A 24,496-nucleotide genomic window follows, 5' to 3' on the forward strand; every position below is an offset into this window, starting at 1 on the left:
TCTCTTTATTAATTTCTGTCGCAGCCTTTTCTTCAGATTCCTGAACCCTAGTAGATGCAAATAAGACCCTGGAATTTCCCTTTAAAATTTCTTTTGATTATAATTTTGATTTTAATTATAGAAGCTTTACTAAACACCTTGATAATAGCTTATCACTTTACCTGAGAAAATAGTAAACTTTTTATAGTCAGTAAAAGAAAATGAACTTAATTAGTATTAAATTATAAAGTAGTGAACTTTGATTCCTTTTCCACTTGTTTATATAGCATAGGAGTTTTTATATGGAGGATATTTTTGTCTTTGTAATCTGTGTCATATATATTTTTTAAAATGATATGTGCTTTACAATAGGTCTTCTGCAACTACAACATCTTGTGTTAATGGCCGGTCAACTGCGGTGAAAATGAGATGTAATCCTACTAAACCGGGAGCTGGAGTGATTTCAGTCCCCAGGTAACCTTATTCTAAATGATTATTTACATTTGTATGTATTATGAGGAAGCAAAACCCTAGTATCTTAATATTTTAAAACATATTCTCTATGGATGTAAACAGAGAACAGAAGACTCTGTAGATTTTGGTTGTAGGTTACACTGAGTGCCTATTAAGAAGTTTTGCTGCGCCCAGCCGGCATGGCTCAGTGGTTGAGTGTCGACCCATGAACCAAGAGGTCATGGTTAGATTCCCAGTCAGGGCACATGCCCGGGTTCCTGGCTCTCTCATCATTAATGTTTCTACCTCTCCCTCGCCCTCTCACTTCCTCTGAAATAAATAAAAAATATTTAAAAAAGAGGTTTTGCTCCATCTTAGTATTTTCCAGTCTCCTCAACAATATATTCTCCTCTGTTTGCCTGAGTGTCTAAATCTCTTAAAAAATTGCTTAGGTAATATATAGTTATACTGTTTCTATCCTTGCACTTATTCATACTGTTTAGCCTTAATTTCTTTGAGAGCTGGATTAGGAACTTTTCTGGGTGATCATTCTTTATCAATAATGAACTATTGGGGTAATCTAGATTAAATAATCTAACCTCTGAGTCATAGTTTCTTTCTCTGTGAGGGTGTTGCAGAAGACCAAAGAAATACCAAGCACGCTTCCTAGAGAAAGGGAGGGACCCCGTTTATTAACACTAGTGGACTCCGGGAATAATTCCCAAATCAGAGTGAAGAAACATGCAGAGGCTTCGCTTTTTATAACCTTCTGGGGTCTTTGTCTTGCAGATATGGTTCTGCCCCCTTTCGTGGGCTTACAGGAAGGCCCCCAGGTGTTGGGAGTCCCCAGGCCATGTCCGATGATCTGTCCTGGGGCCAGCGATAACCCCCCCCAGCCCCAGGGCAGTGCATTGTTCACAGTTTTTATGGCCTGACACAGCTTGCAAGATCAGTTTCCTCCTCAAGGGGATGGGGCCAGGGTGGATAATTTGTATGATCCATTTCTAACTCTTGAGTTTTCTGATTAATGGTGGCAAAATCACCAAGGCAGAGTGTGACCTAGAGACTACATGACACTGTTTATTTAACTGATTGGCATTGAGGCAACAGCTGTCCACATTCTCGATCGGTTTCATACATCCACTTTGCATGGGAAGACTAGGAGAAAGGAAGCAATTTCATAGACTCAGAAGAACTGTCAGTTTAAATCAGTGGTTCTCAACTTCTGGCCCTTTAAATACAGTTCCTCATGTTGTGACCCAACCATAAAATTATTTTTGTTGCTACTTCATAACTGTAATGTTGCTACTGTTATGAATCGTAATGTAAATATCTGATATGCAGGATGGTCTTAGCCAACCTCTGTGAAAGGGTCGTTCGACCGCCAAAGGGGTCGCGACCCACAGGTTGAGAACCGATGGTTTAAATAAAGATTGCTTTCATGCAAGAGTGACACTTAAATGTCTCCTGATTTCTGTTCTTCACAGTTATTCATTGTTCAGTATGTATATTATTTATCCTAATCTTTTTAGGGTTAAGGTACCTTTGGATTGTAGTTTGCAAATTTTCCTTCATCAAACTATCAAAGTTTATGTTTTTTAAAGAAAATAATTTACTTAATTTTATTTTTGATAGTTTCACAGTAGCCCTTGAGAGATCTTAAGTTATCCTGCTTATGTTACATCAGGATTGGAAGTCAGTGGTCTAAGCATTGTTTCAATTACTTGGGCATCTTGAAAATAATTACCGTGGTAACAGTATTTGAGGCTTATTTCTGGGCATAAAGGCATTCTAGCATTCACTTCTTACCAGTTGTGTTTCTCTGGTTCTTATAGATCTATGACTTAATTTTTCTTTTCGCCTTTTCTGAGAGAAGAATGTGATGAAAATACATAATAAAAGGTAATAGATATCAATCAGTGGGATAAACAGAGGGAACTTACTGCTTAAGGGCATTGTGGGGGAGGAACAAACTTTGCTCTGAACTCAAGTTTCTTCAGGTTGGACTAGTATGAAACAGACTTGAGGCAGATTAGCAGGAGAAAATAACCAACTTTAATGCATACATATGTGTGGAAACCCCACATTGCAGGGAAGATTCAGAGATAGAGAGGGTGGTTGAGGTACAAGTCATCCTGAGTGATGGATGAGGTAATGCACCCTGGGGTCTTCAAAGGGTCATTGCAGGACCATCAGAACAGACTTTTAGTAAATAGAAGTGTGCCCTGCCCTATAGATAGTAAAGGGAGGGGCCAAAGTTTATCTTGAGCCTGAAGTTAAAAGTGCCTTTAGCTTAAAGAGTAATCTGCATATCACAGAGGCATATCTTGGGATGACTCATTCTGGTCCCCCCAAGTATCATAAATATCACGTAGTGGAAGATCCGTGGGCTAGCATCCATGCTAAGGTCCAGGCAGCAGATCAGAGATTCTTTAACTGTTCTCCGATATGGCTTTGAGTGCAGATTGCTCATTCTCTTTAGCACCTCTGAGGTCCTTTTTGGACCTAGCAACTAACCTCCTTGGGTCTAGCGCTAGCCTCTAGGAGTCTATATGGATGACTTGTGAAGCCTCCTCCAGATCTCTGCATCGAGCAGATAACGTTGCTAAAAGACTAGTCTATCCTTTAGAAAATATCTCTCTTTAACTATCCTGAAATAGGTTTTGAGTTTTTAAAGTAATAATGAAAAATAATCTCATGATGTTAAGTGACTTTTTTTTTTTTGTGAGGAGAGGAGATGTTAAGTTTCTGCTTTGACCTCTAGTCTGTTTTCCTACTTAGGAACCTTAACTGTCTTTTCAAGGGTTTCTTAAAATCCCCTGCAGCCGAACCCCTTGGGGTGTCTATTTTAAAACCATTTTCTAGACCGTCCCTAACACGTAAAGAATCTCTGAGTGTTCAGGACAGGAATGCCTTTAAAAACACAAGGTAACTCTGATACATATCAAAATTTGAGAAACACTGGTCTTAATCCATGTTGTAGAGATTTTTTTTTTTTTCTGAGACAGATTCTCAAATTTTGTTCTGCATTTTAGTTTCTGAAAAGCTAATTTACAATGTCATGATTTACAGGGTGGGTTTTATAATTCTGATGCTCACTGAAGTTTGAGAACTGCTGCCCTGGGGAACTGCCGAACCCCACAATCTAAATGTGCTGACCTTTAGCTCTTTCTTGAGTCAGTTTCTCATCAGGGCACAAGGGGGAGCTCTGGGATCAGAGCAGGAGAAGCAGAAGCTTGTTCTGAGAAAATTAGAATTCTCTTTAGCAGCAAGGCCAATAAAGATTTGCGATTTCCTCCTAATGGTAAAGAAATGTTTACAAAGCCAGATACTTAAGCTACTTTTGAAGAGGACTTAATTTGCATTTCTTGAGGGTGGGGGCTTTAAATTCTCCAGGAGAGAGAGGAAGGTGCTAAGCAGGCAATTGCCTTGAGAAGTCTCTCATAGTGATCAAGAATTCTCAGAAGGGAGGCTGACAGATAGAAAAGGATGCTACCCCCCCCACCCCCACCCCCCCGCCCCAGCACTGTGTCTTGGTAACCTGGGAAAATGTCACAAGACCCCCCGCCCCCCCCCCCCCGCTCCCAGCCCTGAGAAAATGAGACTGTCTTAACAGACAGTGAACGAGGCAGGAGAAAAGGAGAAATGTGTGCTCTCTGTGTAGCTCATGGAGAATTTAGAGAGAGCAGCAAATTATCAGACCGCCTGCTAATCTGCAGTTGAATCACCAGCCTGTCTGTTTGGTTTGGCAAATGCAGTTGGTTTCTAATTCCACAAAGTGTCTGGAGGGTGTGAGACACTTTAGATAAAAACTTAGCAGCATGATGTCTGTGCTAGACTGAATCTGAGAGCTGGAGTGGACGTTTGAGATTATCTAGTGCAGCTTGTACCTTGGCCAAAGAATAAATTGCTAACACAATAGGCCACTAGTATCCCTAAATAGATGCCCCTCCAGCCTCTGTCTGAAAGGCTTTCCAAACCTCTAATCGTGATTCCAGGTGGTTAGAGGAATTGAAGGTTCTCCTTTCATTAGGAATAATTGGACCTACGCACTATGTCTAAAGTGCTTTCGGAAACGAGAGATGTCTTTCAGTGAAAAGCTTATAAAAGAGCCTTATTAGAAAACAGACAGAGGGAACCAGTTTTACTGGATAATCGAAATGTCATAGCACATTACAGATCCTTAAGTCAAAACCCATTTGCTATTCACAGTGGGAAACGGGGAAGACCCACATTGTATAGCTATCAAGTGGCACAGTCAGGACGGACTGATTTCCTGACCGTGTTTGTTGCTCTTTTCGTGCCTTCCTGTTTTCATCTCTTTATTTCCCTCCTTCCACTTCCTTATGGTAAAGATTTGCAACGAAGCATGCTAAGCAGAGCAAATATCACATTTACCCAGGGATAACTCAACTGATCTGCATGTTATGGGCGCCTTCCTTTAATGAGTCAGCTTTCCTCAAATACAGTCTTCTTTATTAATGTGAGTTAGAGGGAAAATCAGAATCCTCGCTCTCTCAACACTTACAACCATATTTAACTGCTTGGGTAGTTTATATATCAGCCTAAAATTATTTTGCCAAAACCTCCTTCAAATTCCAAATTCATCTTCATTGTAGGCGTAGCCTCCAGGAATACTGTCTCTCAGAAAAGGGACGTTTCAGAGTCCTGCCCTGATAGTGTTCAGTGTTCAGCGTGCCGGGGTTCATCCCACAGGCTCTAATTCAGGTTCTTTCAAAGTTATTGGATGTTAGTCTAGTGTTTTTCTTTGGTCTTTGGGGAAGGACTGTTAAAGCCCAAAGTCTATCTATTCTAAAGTGTTAAGAGCAAGAGAATGATTGGTTTAGTGAGTTCCTTGTGTTCTTTTTCCTCTGCACTATTTATGGACAAGTAATAGATATCTAAATCTGTATAAGTTAAGTAAAAAAGGTAATAGAATTAAAAAGATTAAAACCAAGTATGGTCTTATAACATTAAAAAGTAAGGACACATATAAAAGCATTATGTGCGTAAGCAAAAACATCTAAAACCCATTCTGATCAAGAAATGGAAATGCTCTAATACAGAATTATTAAAGTGATACAATCCAGACATTAATGAGTAATCATAAGACATGTATATTAAAATATCACAGAACAGTCATAACACTTTAAGATCAATTTTTAAATAAGGTTGTAAAGCTTTGACAGGCATTTATTTCATATAGAGTCTATAGATAAAAAGGACTAGGGGATGTCAGTTAATGTAGTTGGTCCAGGTCTTGATCAGATGCTGACTTTTGGTTATTACCCCAGGGTAATCTTTAGAAAAGAAGGCTTTTGCGGGAGACTGGTAGAATTTTCTATCCCTGAATATAAGAGCTGTGGGTCAAACTGTCTGACATTCAAACCCAGTCAAAAGTGATTTATGCTCTTCAGCCTTAGGGCAAATGAAATTGGAGCATGATGCAACAGCATTGTCTGGACCCTGCCAAGATGGGTTTCTGCCAATGACAAGGCAAGACTAGAGCACCACCCATCCCAGAGGATGTCAGTCTTCTGGCTCCAAAGTCTTCGGGCTACTGGGAATCTTAAGAAACCCACCAAAGCCCCATCTGAAAGAAGTTTAGTAACATTAGTGCCCTAACATCAAACAAGAAATGTTCTAGGCACACAAGACTGTGGCCATTCCCCCCAGTTCCTGGGACTAACTCCAGAAAGGATCAGAAATGTACTGACAAGGTAGATGAATTTGTTTTAACTTTGGATTTTGAAAGAAGCTTAGCCAAAACAATTAGACACTGCTTCATCAACTATCCAAACAATTAATGGGAGGCTGAGTGTTAGGTCATCATAGTTCCAAAGAAAACAAGATCTGTCTGCATGAATTCATAATATGAACCAAAGAGATTCTTCTGTAAGTGCAATGATTCATTTAAAAGAGGACACTAATAACTCATAGCTCAGTACTGTTATGTCCCAGGAAATATATTCCACTTTAAACCTAAGACATAACTGCCCCAAAAGAGATTCATCTGAATTCTTACATGTTGCCAGTGCCTGGTTGGTAAGGCAATCCCCAAAGCAAAATAAACAGGGAAATTTCTTCCTCACTTATCAATAAAACCAAATCAGGATTCACCTGGTTGTCCGTTGAATATAAGATGGTCTCTGTACCTAGAATTCACAGCACACCTGTTCATCTTGTACAGCTCTAGTCTTGTATGCTCCAGCTATCCATGCCCTAGTCCTGTCTCTAAACATTTACTCACTGGTTTCTATGGGGATTGCATGGACCAAAAGTTATAAAAGAAGCACAATTAGTGATACCTCTAGAAAGATGGGGGTAGAAGGTGGAGATAGTGGTAACTCAGGTCTTCAAATGGAAAAGTATTTCACATATTTAGCAATAAAGTGTTTATCTTAGTATTCACTTTTTGTTTTTCTCTTAGTAGGGGAAAAATATTTTTTCTCTTGCATCTTTTTTCCCCCTTCATTTTTTAAAATTCTCACCCAAGGACCTACTTAGAGAGAGGTAAGGGGAGGAGGAGGGAGGGAAGGAGGGAGGAGGGAGAGAGAGAGAGAGAGAGAGAGAGAGAGAGAGAGAGAGAGAGAGAGAGACATTGATGTGGGAGAGAAACATCAGTTGGTTGCCTCTAATACTCCTAAGTGCCCCAACCAGGGATCAAACCTGCAACCCAGGTATGTGCCCTGACCTAGAATCGAACCAGCAACCTTTCAGTGCACTGGACAATGCCCAACCAACTGACACATTCTGGCTGGGCGGTGGTGGCTGCTGCTGCTGCTTCTTCTTCTTCTTCTTTAAAATTTATTTTCATTTTCTGTATAAGAACCATCAAAATTGTTACTTCTTCATACATCCTTGTTTCACAGGAAAGGCTTGATTCAAACTGTGAAACTTATATTTATAACAAAGAACTGAATTTGAATATTCCACATTTTAAATGATTCATTGGGTTAAAAGAATTGATTCTAAATTAAACTGCTTTTAACCTAAGAATTTCTTTGAAAAAGTGAAATCTACCAAGGAAATGCACTGAATCATTGTAGTATTTTGACACCAAATGGCAGCTTACAAAGTACTTCAATGTCTTGATTATTTTTTCTGTTCCTGTAGCTCTGCAGTTCTTTAGAAAGTGATGTGCATTATTAATAGTGTTTTATATTTTGAAGTGCTTTAGACTTTTCCAAATTGTTCTTTCATTTTATCCTTTATAACCACCCTGTGAAAGCAGTATAGCAGACATTCCGCTTTTGACAAATTACAAAAAATGATATGGTAGGAGGGGGTGTTAAGTCACTTATGAAAAACACAATCACTTGAAAGTTCAGTTGGAATTGTAACCCAAGTCTTCTCTCCAGGGCCTTTTGCAACTTTGATTAATTTTCCCTTTTTCTTTGTGATTTGAGTTTTTCTCTCTCAAACTTTAGCAGGCCTACTCTTTTATTTTCTGAAGATAAACAGTCTCCCCCCCGCCCCACCCCGCCCTTTAAAACTTGTATGTGTTGGAAATGTAAAATAGAAAACAATTTGGGGAGGCCAGATTCGAGCAAGAAAGCATGCTGGTAATATTTGCTAAATGATCATAAGTGTCCTTATTTTTAAAATTGCAAGTCACTGTTAAGAAAATAATCAATTGTATTCTTGAAGAATTTTTCTAATTAGTTACCCATTTTTTTTCCAAAAGAACAATTTTGAGTTGCTTTTACTGATCTGGAAGGTGGGCATTAGGAAGAGTGTTTAAAATTGACATAGTGTTTATCTATGGCACTTACCTTTTAAAAAACATTTTTTATTAGTCTGAATATATGTATATTAATCCCTTTTTACACACCGAGAAATTAAGAGGGAAGCCATTTTCCCAAAGAATAACTGTTCACCATTGTTCTTCGCTCTGACAATAGCGGGCCTCTGTTTCTGAAGCAGGTAGTTTACATTCCGCCCATGTTCACTCAGTCTGCAGCACGCAGACACTTTGGAAAGATAGGTAGGTAAAATGCAGTCAGTTTTTAGGCATATAGAATTTTTGTGTCTTCATATTCTAGGTAACATGGTATATTTAATTACGAGTGTGAAATGTTACCTTTTTGGTAGATTGAAAATTACAGTTTTGGCATTTGAAGTTAAAACTTGAAAGGATGTTTTTCTTTTTATTCTCCCTATTACTGTGTATCTATCTTTTTGCTTTTAAATGTTACAGGACACCTGTACTCCGCACCAGTTAAGGCTGAAGAGCTTAAGTGGGGTGTAGTAGACAAATTAAGGGAACAGTATTTCTCTAGTTTTACAAATTCATAAACAGTCATTCCTACTAGAATTTTCCCAAATACCTTCTTACTTCAGTAATCTCTACACAGTAGCGGCAGGTTAATTTTTGAGCCATGCTGTGTTTAACTGCCCCTAAAATGAAAGTGGCCAGTTGACACTAATAGGCCCACCCCATCAGAAAGCAGAGTTTCAAAAAGTCTCCATTGATTCCTTCCTGGTGGTTGCACTATGTCTAAGTTTGCACCGGTCTAAACTTCATCCTTCTTTTCCAAGTGATGACTGTAACCACATCTTGAAGGAAGTCATCGTCGTCAGGTCAAGGAAACCCAAGATTGCAAAAAGCATTAGCTATGATTGACCCGATGGTGGTTTTGTGTGTTTTTTCACTTTAGACAATTTTGTTTTCATGTCTTTTCCCACCTTCTGTGGACCACGGTTCTGTGTATCATTCTGTCCCTTAAAGCACCTTGCCCACATACATCACCTTAAACAGAAATCGCAACCTCCTGGGCAGCTGATCAATGATTCTCTCTCATCATTGATGTTTCTGCCTCTCTCTCCCTCTCCCTTCCTCTCTGAAATAAAAAAAGAAAGAAAAAGAAATTGCAACCTCTGGTTACCACCCAGGGCACGCTGGTTGCCCACTGCTCACTCACTGCCTCGCTCTTGGAACTCCAGCCACAATGACCTGCTTGCAATTTCCTCTCACTTCACCTGCCATTTCATCCTTTTGGCATGAATTCCCTTGTTTTCTTCCCTCTATTCTGGCTAACTTCTATTCTAGAATATTCTAGATTTGGTTTAGATATAACTTCCACCAAGAGACCTCCGAGCTTTTTATTTATTTTTTGTCATTACCTGTGCCTTTCTCTCCTTTAATTTTTTAAAAAACAGCTTAATAGAGATATATCCACATACCATTACAATTCACTCATTTAAGGCATACAATTCAATGGTTATTATATATTTAGGTATGTGCAAACATCATTGTAGTTAATTTTAGATCTTTCTTATTTCCTTAAAATGAAGCATCATACCCTTAATCAGCTCCCTAAACCCCAGGCCCCTTTCCAGCCTAAGCAACTACTAACCTACTTTGCATGTATAAATTTCCCTGTTATGGACTTTGACATGAATAACAACACATGACACATGGAACTTTTTATTGGCCTCTTGTACTTAGCATAATGTTTTTGAGGTTCGCCTAATTTGGGGCATGCATTAGTACTGTATTCATCATTTTTATGGCTGAGTAATAGTCCGTTGTATGGATATACCACATTTTGTTTATCCATTCACCATCTTAATGTTGAGGGACATCTGGGATGTTTCCACATTTTGGCTGTTTCCACATTTTGGCTGTTTCCACATTTTGGCTGTTATGAATAATCATGAACAAGTTTTTCTGTGAAAATGTTTTTGGACATTCATGTACAAGGTTTTTTGTGAAAATGTTTTCATTTCTCTTGGGTATTTACCTAGAATTGGAATTGTGGCAACTTTCTGTTTAGTTGTCTGAAGAACTGCCAGATTCTTCCAAAGCACCCTCACCGCTTTGCAGTGTGTGAAAGTCCCAGTTTCCCCACATCCTTGCAACACTTGTTATTCTCTGTCCTTGCGATTTTAGCCATCCTAGTAGGTGTGAAGTGGAATCTCATTGTTGTTTTGTCTCCTATAGATAATTTTTTTTTAATGTATGTTTTCTCGGTATCCATGCATTACTTCCCAGTATGCAGTCCACACTCAGGTGTTGATTAGACTTGATTGAATGTGATACAAAAACTGTCTTTTTAAAAATTTTTATTTCAGCAAGTGTCCAGCAGGCACCTGTGATGGATGTACATTTTACTTCCTGTGGGAGAGTGCCGAAGCTTGCCCTCTGTGCACAGAGCATGACTTTCATGAGATTGAGGGCGCCTGTAAGAGAGGATTTCAGGTAAGGAGCAAATCTACCTAGGCAGAACGGTGTCAATGAAGATACAGTCCTTCAGTCTAACATTGCTTACATCATAGAAACTCAGATTTGAGAGCATGGCTAAAGCTTATAGTTCCCTTAATGTGACATTAACATGCATGTAAAAGTGTGGAAGCTAAACTCCCATATGCTGAGGTAGCTGAAGTCTTACACTGAGCATTCAAAGACAGTGTTGCTCACGCGTAGTGACTGTTGAGCAATTTCTTTTTTAACATTATTAAGTAGGTAAGGATGAAAAGTTCAGATTCACAAAACACGATGTCTTTTAAGTCCTTGTAATAATAATGATATACTTTTAATGCTTCACAATGGAAATCCATCTTTACCTTTTCTCTAAAATTATGATAAACTTATTATCTTATAATCATTTTTTTAGAGCAAATGAAAAACTAAGATGCATTCCCTTTCTTTGGCTACCAAGTTTAACTCAAGTTTTGAAAATCTCAACTACCTTTATTAAAATATTCTTTAATATTTAATATTTGTATTCTGGAAGGTAATGATTGGGAGTTTAAGATAGGTCACAACAGTTCCTCTAATTTTATCTCAAACTGTCTTCATTGAAGAAGTTCTGTTCAACATGTGATAAGAACATTAGAAACAGATAGTGGTGAGATGATCCTTTCAAATATATGTTTTGATCATAAGAATACTATATTTTGATGTATTCGACATGTTGACATATATGATCCCCCTTCATATTTCCAATTTAATTTGAGAAATACCAAAATCAGTTAAATATGCAATTTTGAAGATATTTGCCAAATGAGACCAAGGTTCAACTGGAAAAAATATAATGCCATTTCTAAGCTCATACATCTTGTTTAGTGTATTCCATTGTAACAGCAAACAAATGGGTGTGATTCAGTCAGTGGGTAGGTTTACCTCCAATCTCTGAATAAAATATTTCAAAAAGTCTGCTCTTCCATAAGCTTCACATAATACAAAGGACCGCTCTCACTGTGTTTTCCATTATGCCCACAAGCTAGGGTAGATTTCTTTGGATGCCGAAGCCTTTTGATAGAAAATGACAGTGATTACAGATTATTGCTATAGGTTTCTTTTAAGTTTTAAATGATTCCACTATATTTCTGCCCTAGTTCCTGCTCCAGCCTTTGTAATTTTTCATTTTATATTTCACTTCCCCAACTCTATAAATACATCCAAATCCAGATGCGTATAAAGTTAAAGTTACACACGACAAGTCCTCCACATATAGCTGATATAAGCTAACAGAGCTGCACAACGTGCGATAAAAGTGCTCCTAGCAAATTGGATCTCAAAAGTCTACACCAGGTTCTAAGGCTGTGTTAAGCAATACTTCTAAATGTCAGATAGTAGTAAAGATTTAAAGAGGGACTGTGTGATCACTAAGAGGAATGTTTTTGAATTTATCATCTAATTTATCTCACCTTGTTCACAAAAAGTTCCTACATGCTGGAAGAATAAGCTTTTCAGCTGTATTTCCAGGTTTGCCGATGACATGTGACCAAGTGAAGGCGTAAAGCTTCCTAATTAATAAAATGACTAAGAAATGCATAAAATGACTAAGTTATAGATGGCTAAGAAATTTTACCAATAGCTTCATTTTTTTGTTTTGTTTAACAGTTTGAAGAGCTTAAAGTTAAGCATACTGGGTTTATAAGGATCTTTTTTATTTTGAAGTTTTAGCACTTTATTTATAGGACTGTCATTAGACATTAGAGGGTACCATTTTTCACTGGGTGTTGGACATTTAATAAAGCCATATAAACTCTTTTTACGGTCTGTTTTCCTGTTGGAACGCACTTCAGATGAAGTCAACATTTGCTGACTAGGCTTAACATTTGTCTCTTTATTGTCATTACCTACACTTAGAGATGTGTCAGTTCAACTGGAATATGCCTCTTCATTTCTCACCTCATCCTTCTCATAAAAGTAATTTACTCATACTGAGTTTAACAAAAATGTTGTAGTTATCATGCATGAAAAAATTCTTAATTTTAATGTCCTTTTTAGAAAAAAATGCTGAAAGTTCTTATCCAGACTTGGTTGAAACTTTTTCTCAAAGTAAATAAATATGATTCTTCTGCACATCAATTACTAACTGAAAAAATATATAAAACCAGCCGAAACCGGTTTGGCTCAGTGGATAGAGCGTCGGCCTGCGGACTGAAAGGTCCCAGGTTTGATTCCGGTCAAGGGCATGTGCCTGGGTTGCGGGCACATCCCCAGTAGGAGATGTGCAGGAGGCAGCTGATCGGTGTTTCTCTCTCATCAATGTTTCTAACTCTCTATCTCTCTCCCTTCCTCTCTGTAAAAAAAAAAAAAAAAAAAAAAAATATATATATATATATATATATATATATATATATATATATATATAAAACCAAATTAAACATTGTGGTGTTATCCTCCTGTCAGGGTGTTGATAAAGTGACCAGCATACACCAGAAAATGTAATGAGACACCAGGAGCAAAAAATGTAATGCCCCATGACACTTAATGTCACTGAATATAATCATCATGCATGTTGCTACTGGTCACTGCATATGTTGAAATATATTAGGAACCATGCACTGTGCTCTGGTTTTTATTTCTAATCTGTTTTATTTGATCTATTTATTTTTCTAATTGCTGGTTGAGACCAAAAATAATTGACTTTATTACTCACTGGTTGCAATTTGCAGGTTGAAAAACATTGCCTTAAATAAATTGTCATCTACTTTTGGAAACTCAGAGTAAAACCTCGTGTGGGTAGTGATGACCCAGAATAATTCCATCCTTATTTAGGCATGGGAAGTGGGGTGCAGTCTGTATACCCCCCCGCCCCCACACCAGTCACCAAAGCCTGACATTCAAATTGTATTTACATGTCCAGGGTGCAAGGTCTACTCTCCTGCTCAAGGAAGAGGCCTGTAGGGGAAAACATTCCAATTATAATTATATTAACCAACTAAACGTTCATTTAAAAACATGAGTCAGAAGTCAGAGATATCAGAAATGTGAGGAAAATAGCCAAAGGATGTGTCTAGATCAGTGGTTCTCAGCCTTCTGGCCCTTTAAATACAGTTCCTCATGTTGTGACCCAACCATAAAATTATTGTCGTTGCTACTTCATAACTTTAATGTTGTTACTGTTATGAATCGTAATGTAAATATCTGATATGCAGGATGGTCTTACGAGTCCCCTGTGAAAGGGTCATTCAACCGCCAAAGGGGTCGAGACCCACAGGTTGAGAACCGCTGGTCTAGATGGAGTCATTTTTATTCAACTTCCTTAGCATGTATGTGACAATCCATGGTTTTAATTGGTTCTATTGCATTTTAATTCATTTCCTTATCCACTCTCTGTATCTCTTCTACACCTTCTATATAACTTCTACATCTCTAGAGCTTCTACTAGATGAATGCTGAATAATCCTCTGTGCCTACATTAATAAAGGGTTAGTTAGCAAAGCTCTTCTCCATCTGAATCTTATTTTTTATGTCATCTCTGTTTTTTGTTTTTAAAAGGAAACCTTGTATGTATGGAATGAACCCAAATGGTGCATTAAAGGAATTTCTTTGCCTGAGAAAAAATTGTCAACCTGTGAAACAGTTGACTTTTGGCTAAAAGTGGGAGCAGGTGTGGGAGCTTTCACAGCTGTTTTGCTGGTGGCTCTAACTTGCTATTTTTGGAAAAAGAATCAGAAGTAAGTAACCTCATTGGATCTTTTTTGTGAAAATTTTAGACTTAATCATTATATCCAATAGTTTCTCTCAGAGACACAAGGAGTTTCTTCTAGTGAAGGAGTTATAAGAAAGGCCTTAAAGAAAGCAAATGGAAGTAATTATAATTCTGACAATATAGAGATCATAGAACATCAGAGATTATTGAATTTGATCCATTTATACAAAACAAAAATGGTGACTCAGGTTTGAGATCAGAAAGCCATTTTTTTTTCTGTGTCTATTTTTCTTGTCCTGACATGATGTATTCTTGCCCCAACTTTCCTTGTTTGTTTTTTTTTTAGTTTCTTGTGGGAAGATATTTGCAAAGAAACAAACTAATTGTATAAGCATATAGCAGCTTTATTTATTCAAGAAATCCAAGAATCTAGAGTTGAATGTTGAGTCTAACTCCTGATTTATATTGCGGTGTTACATGATTTGACTCTTTTAAAACGATTTATGTGTCAATGGGGCTGTGAAGGTTCTATATAATAATACCTCAAGACAGTTGGAATATCTGTGGCTTTCTAATAGAAAGGGATGAGTGATAGAAATGGTAAAGACCAAATCAATTGCCTATATGGTATTCTTAGTCTTATGACCTGAATTTTGGAACACTGTATGGTAAATTAGCTTCCAAATATTTATAAATTAAGAAAATGCATTTAGAACTCAAGGTTTCTCTTTGTTTTTCAAAAATTCATAATTGGACAATTTAGTCCATGTAAAAGGATGATAGAGTTCACTGTATGGCATTGATCCTCTGAAACCCTGAAAAAGATTTGTGTGTAGAGGGTACAAAAATGAGAACATAGAGTGCAATAGCTATAGGTGAGGGAAATTTGTTGGTAGAACAACTGTACTACAAGACAACTTAATGAGTTTGTGTGTGATCACTTAAAAAAAGTACTATTTTATATTCAACCCCCACTTTATCTATTTATTTACGACTACTTAGATTGGAGTACAAATATTCCAAGTTGGTAATGTCAACTAACGCGAAAGAGTGTGAACTCCCAGCGGCAGACAGCTGTGCTATCATGGAAGGAGAAGATAATGAAGAGGAAGTGGTATATTCTAATAAGCAGTCACTACTGGGGAAACTCAAATCCTTGGCCACAAAGGTGAGGGCGAACGTTAACCTGGTCACACTGCGCATCTATAAATTAGGGGCCGTAGTAACCCAATAGTGGCCGTCCTGCAGGCCCTGTCAGTCAGCATGTCTATATTTCTGTCAGTATTTACCTAACAAAAATGCTCTTAGAAGGGCATAAGGATATAAATACAAGACTGTTCACTGCAGCATTGTTTTTGCTGGTTAACCAAGCAGAAACAACCTTAAACACCGTAAGTATGGAGTTAGATAAGAAATGTTCATTTAGCAACGTAATGGAATACTGTGTAACCCTGCAGCTATTAAATATATAAATACCTATGTCAGTAGATCCAAGATAAAGTAAAAAAAAAACCACATAGACTGTCACATTGCTAATAAATATACATTTATATTAGTATTTGCATAACGAACTACTAACAGTAGTTGCTTTTTGGCAGTTTAAACTAATGGGTGTCTTTAGTTTTTGGAATAAGACATTTTTTGTCACGTTTGAATTTTCACAAAGATAATGTATTATAATATTAAAAAAGAAAAGATAATGTATTATAATATTAATGAAAGATCTCATGTGCATTTATATTTTTCTTTAAAAAAATTTTATAACAAGATTGCTTCATGCAGAGAAAATAGAAGTTATGTAAACTGCTGAGGTAGCAAATGTACCTTATCAGATGCCAGCACATTTGTTGGCTTTGAAATGATTACCATATCCAGACAGATAACATGAAGCCTTAAATATTATTTATAAACACATTTTATTCACATTCTTCACTATTGACTTAAAAGACAGAAATGACCAGTTTATCCACTCAGGATTAAAAATAGAATCAAACAGAAGAAAATATGCATTTGAAATGATTTTCAGAAGGGAGGACAAGTGACAAAAGATGAATTTATTGAAAGTATTTTAGTAACCAGTTCCTTTTACTCCTAATTTCACCACATGAATCTATTATAGAGGATCATTTAAAAATAAAATGAATAAGCCATATTCCTCTTCTACTAATGGTTATTTAATAATTCTTTCCTTCTTTTTATTTTTAAAAAATCCTCACCCAAGTATATGTTTATTGATTTGAGAGAGAGGGGAAGGGAGAGAGAGAGAGAGAGAGAGAGAGAGAGAGAAAGAAAGAGAAAGAGAGAGAAAAAGAAACATCAACTGGCTGCCTCCTGTATGCACCCAGGCCAGGGATCTAACCTGCAACCTAGGTATGTGCCCTGACTAGGAATTGAACCTGCAGCCTTTTGGTGTATGGGATAACTCTCCAACCCACTGAGACATACTGGCCAGGGCTATTTTTCTGTTCTTAATATGGTAGTTTAGGAAGGATACTATTACTATGGAATAGTAATATGAAGTGCTTGTCATGAACTGATATTTTACCCTACTTTCAAACTAACAAGTGAGCCTGCCATAGTTTCATAAGCACTTTAGAAGACATGAGATTCCTATTCAGGGACCAAGGACATTTTAGCACTCACAGCAGAAGCATTAACTAGAGTATCAGCAATTATACCAGTTCCCAAAGTCTCACTTCCAACAGATTTAAGGAGAATGGCAACCAAATTGATATTAGAACATCTGGTGGGTATGGTAGACACAGTAATCAGTTAAATTTTGAGAGATTAACACTAAGGCATTTTCCTTCATGGGAAGGTGACAGTGTGCCTCTGGAAAAAAAAAAAAAAGATGACTAATGTTCCTCCATTCCCCCTACCTTTTATTGTCTAAGGTACCTCCTCCCAAGTGCCTCATTATCAGATTGCATTGTTGTTCTTCTGCCATAAAATCAGTTTATCCCAGTTTAGTAGCTAAAATTTCACCTTATTTATACTCATCCCCTATTGACACTTAAACCTGTGTTCCAGAACATTCAGGTGAAAGAGGGACAGGAGCATTTAAAAAAACATAAGACACCCAGTGTGTCCCCCATCTTTGTCCATGTAGGCATAGGAGGACTTGATGAGCAGTTTATTCAACCAAGTGGCCCATATCCTTTTGGTCTAGGATCATAAAAGTCCAACAAGATAATACAAGTGGCTAAACCAGAATTATATTTGAATCTTCTGGGCTTTTTCTGGAGAGGCTATCACCCTAGGGGTTGCTGTTGGCATAAATAAGGACACATCATACCTAGGAGTGTTCAGAGCAAAATCTTATGATGTATATAACCTTATATTGACTCAATTAGTATCTTTCCCCCAGTTCTTTCCATGGAGTAGCCAAGAGAAGACAATCCCTTTCTGGGGACAGCCATATTTAATATGCACACTGCCTTACTAAGATGTGTAGACCAGGAAGAAGTGAGGGAGATAGAGTTAGAGATATTTTTTAGTCCATTTTTGAGAAGGCCATTCCAGTGCTCAAGAGCACTATATTTCTTTGGATGGGAGGAAGTGTGGGAGGCCACTAAATACCCCTACTTTCAGACCAGTACTGGGTAGCTTTTGTGATGAAAAGGACACCATTGCCAGACTTTAAATGGTCCACAAAGTCACAAATATTAAGCAGGTTTGTTTCAAGAGCCATAGTGGTATGGCTGGAGTTAGCTGATCATACTGGAACAGTAACATCATATCCTGAACAGGTGTCATAAGTGGTGAGGTATCACTCTTAGCCAGAGAGGTAGACAAAGGTCTGATGTAATCTATGTCAGAAAAACTGGTCAACTTTTGGCATGGATCCCAAGTCTGGCATGCTGTGGTAATCTCTGCATCAAAAAAACAGAGTGCTTCATACTCAGTCTGTACAGGCAAGTTCATTGCTATGTTGGGCAGGATGATGGATCCATGCATCATTTGTGGCAGACTGTCTGGTGCAGTTTCTATCAGCTACTCAATTCTATTCAGTATTTTCAGATGATGGGACCTTACTGTGGGCTTCTACATGAGTGACCCAGATGATTTAATAAGCACCTAAGATTTGTTTCCAGGGTTTGATGCCCCAAAGAAGGGTGACTAATATACCAGCCTGTAATTTTTCCACGTGTCAGACCAAACAGTTTACTGACTCTATAATAGCTTAAGTCAGTAAAAATATAGCAAGTCCTATCAAGAGATGTATTGACTATAGCCATGAGAATGGCTTTGGGCTCTGCCCATGGTGCTGAGCGATCCTGTAGATTTTCAGTATGTATACCTGGTGCTGAGATTAGTTAGCTGTGTCAGAACCCTTGGGTTTCAGCTCAACCAAACCATCAGTGAACCAGGCCCAGGCATATAGTAGAACATCGATGAATGGAGGGCTCCGTGGAGTTAGTGACTGTATTGATTGGTGAGATGGAGAATAACGTTTTTCCCAAAGGGTATGCTGCCACATTTTAATATGGGGCGGAGATGCTGCTGGGGCCAGACCAGCTGTATCCTTGAATATACTACTTATACTTGACGAGTGATGCTTATGTGCCCTTTCAACCTTGTTGATTCACCACGAATGGGACTGTCAGACTTTAGAGTCACAAGGTGTGCGTGAAAATGGCATTTCGTTTGGACAGAAACTCAGTAATAAGCTTGTCACTTTTTTTTTTTTTTTTAAAAAGAGTAACCATGTCAAGGGGGTGACGAGTCTAAAACCCCAAAGAATGCCCCTGGGGAAAGCCTGCTTTCCATCGCCAGAGTTTCTAATGGGCAGAATCTCAGCGTTCCTTTCTAGTTCATGGCGCTACCTGGAAGCTCTTTCCTGTAATATACTTCGAGCTCCTTGAGGGCAGACATTTTGTATCCCTAAAGTCTAGTCCTGTTCTTGTATAACACAGTGGGTACTTAATAAACATTTGAATTACCAGTGGTTATTTAAAAAATTAAGTCTGGTAAACATGAGACTCCAAGCAGCTCTCACAGAGCCAATGAGTTCGAGTGCTGAGATTTGCAGTCTGCTTTCCCTGGAACTTGTCGTCTCCGCAAAGGCTGGGCCAAGCTGTAGGTTGGTGTGCACACTGTGATTGTTTTCTATAACCCTGTCCCTGTAGCCTTAAAGCTTGTCTGAAGTCTTGGACTTCTCCACTCAAATGAGAGACAACACCAAAGCAGCCTCATTCTTCCTGACAGATACTCAATGTCAGCTTCCTATTATTTTCTCATTTTACTCGTCTACTTTAGAACACATCCACTTGCACCTAGGGCTGGTCTGCCTCCTATTTCCTTTATTTTAAAAATGACCCTTGTCCTCTTCATCTTTATTCCCTTCGATAGCATAGTTCCCTATCTCATTCCAACAGCCTTCAGAAAGCTTTTTCTGACTTTAACAGTGAAAACATTGGGAGAGATTGCACCTCTTTATTTCTCTTTTTTTCCATTAAAGAAGAATTATTTATTTTAATAGATTACATTTTAAAATCATTTTTATTAAATTTATTGGAGGTGACATTAGTTAATAAAGTTATATAGGTTTCAAGTGTATAATTCTGTAATACATCATTGGTATATTGTATTGTGTGTACCACCCAAAGTCAATTCTTCTGTTACCAGATATTTGGCCACCTTTACCCTTTATTAACCCCCACTCCCTTTCCCGCTGGTAACCACCATACTGTTGTCTATGTCTATGAGTTTTTATTTGTTTTTCCTGTTTATTCATTTGTTCTTTTCAGTTTTATATCCCACATATGAGTGAAATCATATGGTTCTTGAGTTTTTCCCATCTGACTTATTTTGCTTAGCATGATATTCTCTAGATCCATCCACATTGGCACAAATGGCAGCATAACAGGCTACATTTTGAATGTGTCATATAACAAACACAGGTTGTGATATATTTGAGTTAAAATTTTTATTTATTATCAAAGAAGACGTGTTTTTCATATTTTTGGCATATATGTGCCCAAAATATTTTCCTAAAACAATTGATCTATGTCTTTGTTTGCCTTATTTATTTCTGCCAGCCTTTTTCTTATGTTTAGCCTATGTTATCTTGAGAATATTTAGTTTCTGTCAGTTCTAGTTTGTCCACAATTCGCATGGCAAGGGCATCTATTTCAGCACCCAGGTCAAATGTCCCCGTAGGAAGATCTCAGCGGGTTATTCACAAGAATAACAGGCTACATCTTTTGGTATCTATAGCAGTCATGTGTTTGCTCCTATTTTGGATTGTCTGTCTTATATTCTGGATATCCAAAACATCCTTCAGGGCAGGCCTTCTATCTGTTTTATATTGGACACCCTTATCTGAATGTAAAAATCCTAATTATGAGTGGCAGGCACCTAGATTAAAATGACTGCCAGAACTTCCCTTCTGGACATGTAAGATCCTAAAATCTTATTGGAATTTTAATGAGTTGATTTTGTTTTAATATATTTCCTTCATAGGAAAAAGAAGACCATTTTGAATCTGTTCAACTGAAATCCTCAAGATCTCCAAATATATGAAAAGACTGTGCTGTTGCTTTCAGACTGATGAATAAAGAAACCTGCTCTCTAGTTTTACAAGACCATAGTCTAGAGCCCACCCTCGTACCCGGCACGTTGGTGATGTTACAGAGAAGGCCGTGCTGCTGAAAAGGGAAGGAGGTTGAAATGTTTGATTGCCTTATCACATGGTCAAGTATCTTGCCAAAAATAGGAAAGCAAATGGTTTGGGTCTCAACTGAAGAGGAAGCTCAACTCAGGAAGAGATTTATCTGTATATACGCATAACTGAAAGATTCCAGTTATATACACCTAACTGAAAACCAAGGTTAAGCCCACCAGTGCACTGTTGATGCATGCCATATAATTAATGGGTAACTTTTATTATTTATAACTTCTACATAAAAAGTGTGCTATGGAGGGCAGAAGGTAGCATATGCATTGTGATCCCATTTTTGTCATTTCTTTGTTTATGTTTTAGGGAAGATTTGAAAACTTTTTAAAGGTATAGTTATTTTTCCCCCAATATTTATTTTCCTGACAAGATCTTGAAACATCTTTTTTTTTAAAAAAATTAAAAATGATGAACAAAGAAAGACAATAAACTTTTTGTTTTTTTCATAGGGTATCTTTCTTGATTTCAGAAGCCTAAGTAAGCAGTAATTTTTTAGGAAGAATCAGCATATGCTTGGGTTATAGCGAAACTTATAATTGCCTTTGAAATTCCATTCTTGTTGGAACTGGTAAGATGAGCTTGACTAGAGGTGTTGAAGGAATATTTAGGGGGAAAAAAGCAAGGAGAAAACTTGACTTTCCATTAATACAAACAAGTGACACTATCATAAAAGTCAAATGGCTTAAACAGTTTATGTAATGCTCAAAGCATGATTTAAAAATGAGTGGGAAGGCCTGTTTATCAAATCACCTTGCAAAATCATGAAGAAGGTGGGATGACTTGTGTAAAAGTACAGATAACTGTACAAAGGTATTAGAATAATTTTGTGGTCTCCAGAAAATGGCAGTGGGATATTTGCCCTTGGTCAAGCATCAAAAGTTATCATTCTGCTACAGGATGTAGAGGATTATGACTTCACAGAGTTGTGGTTTTTTGTTTCTTTTTTAAAGTCAATAAGGCAGGAATTCAATTTTAGAAAGTTGCTTATAACGGTATTCATAAGAAGAATGTGGTTATACCATTAACAGTCATGAAATAAGTGTTGTCGTTCTTATTCAAAAGTGATCCAGATAATTATGATATTTCCTATGATGAACAGATTACTAGTATTAGCACGACTTCAATATTATTTATTGAAAGCAGTTTGAAGTTGGATTTGACCAATTTTGTTTTAGAACTGACAGAAAGGGGATTTTCCTGGCCATTGATGATCTAAGGTCCTCTGGTTTGTTTCCAGTGAACAGTAATCTTTATAGATCTTAACCCACGTTTTTAAAAAGACTGGTGGTTAGCTGAGAGAAGCAGGGCCATGAGCAGGGTGTGTTGAATGTTTTGCCCCACATCTTTAAATAAGGTATGATTTGTAACTTTTGATTTAGCAGGTTATGTCTTTGTTTTTGTGGAAAGTGGGAGAAAAATAAAGAATTACGTTTATCTGGCTGGTGGGTAAAACACTGGGTGATGCTGTTATTGTTGAATGAATGTGTGTTTTGTGTATATCTCTACTGTTGGATTCATGGGCATATTGCCATTATTTTATTGTTGGGTGTGAGATTCATGGAGGGCATCACTTAATATAAACCTTTTTCATGTTTAATTTTTAAAAATCTTATTATAAAGAAGAAATTATTTTGGCATTGCTCATTTTTATCTTACTAACAGTGCTGATGAGTCTATCTCCATTTTTGGTCAAAATTTAAGCAGAAGAATGAAATACATTTGAAACGCACCCTTTTAGAAGAACCCGGGCAAAGTTGTACAGCTGGACAGAGTCAGGAAGTTCCTGCACAGTCACCTGTCACTCTCTCTTCATCTTCGGCTGTGCTCAACATGCATGTTCCAAGCCATAGAGATAATTGGGATTTGCTCCCAGGTAGCTTCTTTCTTCTCCTGTCACTGGGCTAAAATCTCTGACATGTCAAAAATGCCTTAAATTTTAATGAACTCTCTGAAAATGTAGTTGGGATTGAAGAATTTATTTATTTCTAATTTTAGATATTAAATAGATTTTGTCAGCTCAGTTCCATTTTTTGGAATGGCATTCCTTTTTTTTCCTGTGGATCCCAGTACTTGTCATTTTATTCCAAGCACTAAAGAAGTATGACAGAAAGAATAGTATGAGGAAACTATTCCGACCAACCCTGGCTATAAAATTCACTTTAGTTTTAGGTCTTGCCTTTGCAAAGCTCAGTAGAATGCTGAAGGGCTTAAAGAAATTAATCATGTTTCTATGACTTTTAATTGACATTTATTGTTTCTTTTCCCCCTGAAGTGGTAGAAATAGTTATTTTTTATTTTTCTAAAAGGCACAGTTTTGAAGCCTTAAATACTTCATTAAGTCAACTGCCACCTATAATATCTCTTAGCATTCTGTCAAAATATATTTAAATCAGTTTTCCACTGGATGGGACCATGTCTTCTATGGATAAAGTATATCATGACATTTAACAATGTTGAGCAATTTGATATGTGTTCACTTGTTTTAAAAGACTGAATTTTATTCTTGTTGACTTTCCCCCTCTTTGGTTACTAGCAATTAAGTCCTTTCCAGGATTAAAAATGTTTCATAGTATTTTTGTGTAGACTTTCATCATTATTTTCTTTCCAGGGAGAAAAGGTGTTTAAATGGTTATGTGGAAGAATGCTTGGGTCCAGTCATTTACCAACTGGGGTCTCCAGGTGTTGGGTTATGATTGACTATGGTTTTCAAAATCACTATGACCAATTGTCCATTGACCTATATCAATGCTACTTTCTGTGATTCCCAGGCATTCCTAATGGGAGACTAATTTCCTGTGAATTAGGGTGGGAAGATGGGTTCTTTGGCAAGTTTAAAGTCAGTGTGTTGCTCACATTTTTCTTTTTACATAAAAGATATGGAGAGTAGATCTTCAGAGGACTTCAAATATCCTCACAAATATTTTATAGTAACCATGAATATTTTCTCAGGTTTAGAGGCCCAGATCATACTAGTAAATTAAGGTTGCCCTAAAGAAAAAGTCCCAAGGGGAATAAATTCAAAAATAAAAAAGCCTCAACACCCAACTCACTCCTTGGATGTTAAAATGAACTTCACAGTAATTAGCTAGAGATTATACTCTGCTGGATTTTATTTCTCTTAGTTTAACATTTTCAGATGTGTTCATTTTAGGATCATCAGGGAAGGAAATAAAACTTTATTATGGGGACAAATAACTGGAAGTCAATTGATATTATTATTGTAATTGTCTAGGTCAGAAGCCAGCAAACTTTTTCTGTTAAAGGTCAGATAGTAAATATTTTTGGCTTTACAGCACACATGGTCTCAATTGTAACTCCTCACTGCCATTGCAGCATGAAAGCAGCCGCAGACAACATGTAAACAAGTGGGTGTGGCTGCATTCCAATAAAAGTATTTATGTACACTGAAATTTGAGTTTCATTTAAATGTCACTTATAAAATATCATTCCTCTTTTTTAAAAAGAATATTTTATTGGTTGTTTTTTTTTAGAG

The 24,496-nt window shown here is 37.3% G+C and overlaps 1 protein-coding gene across 1 annotated transcript in view; it reads left to right on the forward strand.

Moving 5' to 3' along the window:
* The window catches only part of ELAPOR2 (endosome-lysosome associated apoptosis and autophagy regulator family member 2), a 134,371-nt gene extending 110,796 nt beyond the window's left edge, over positions 1-23,575 (forward strand). The window contains exons 18-22 of the mRNA XM_036328327.1: positions 352-453; positions 10,510-10,636; positions 14,171-14,349; positions 15,327-15,492; positions 20,790-23,575. Coding sequence (XP_036184220.1) covers positions 352-453; positions 10,510-10,636; positions 14,171-14,349; positions 15,327-15,492; positions 20,790-20,849 — 634 coding nt within the window. The 3' untranslated portion in view covers positions 20,850-23,575. The remainder of the gene's footprint in view (positions 1-351; positions 454-10,509; positions 10,637-14,170; positions 14,350-15,326; positions 15,493-20,789) is intronic.
* The last annotated feature ends 921 nt before the right edge of the window (positions 23,576-24,496 follow it).

This window comes from Myotis myotis, unplaced genomic scaffold, assembly GCF_014108235.1.
Source record: "Myotis myotis isolate mMyoMyo1 unplaced genomic scaffold, mMyoMyo1.p scaffold_m19_p_11, whole genome shotgun sequence".
Classification (NCBI taxonomy): domain Eukaryota; kingdom Metazoa; phylum Chordata; class Mammalia; order Chiroptera; family Vespertilionidae; genus Myotis; species Myotis myotis.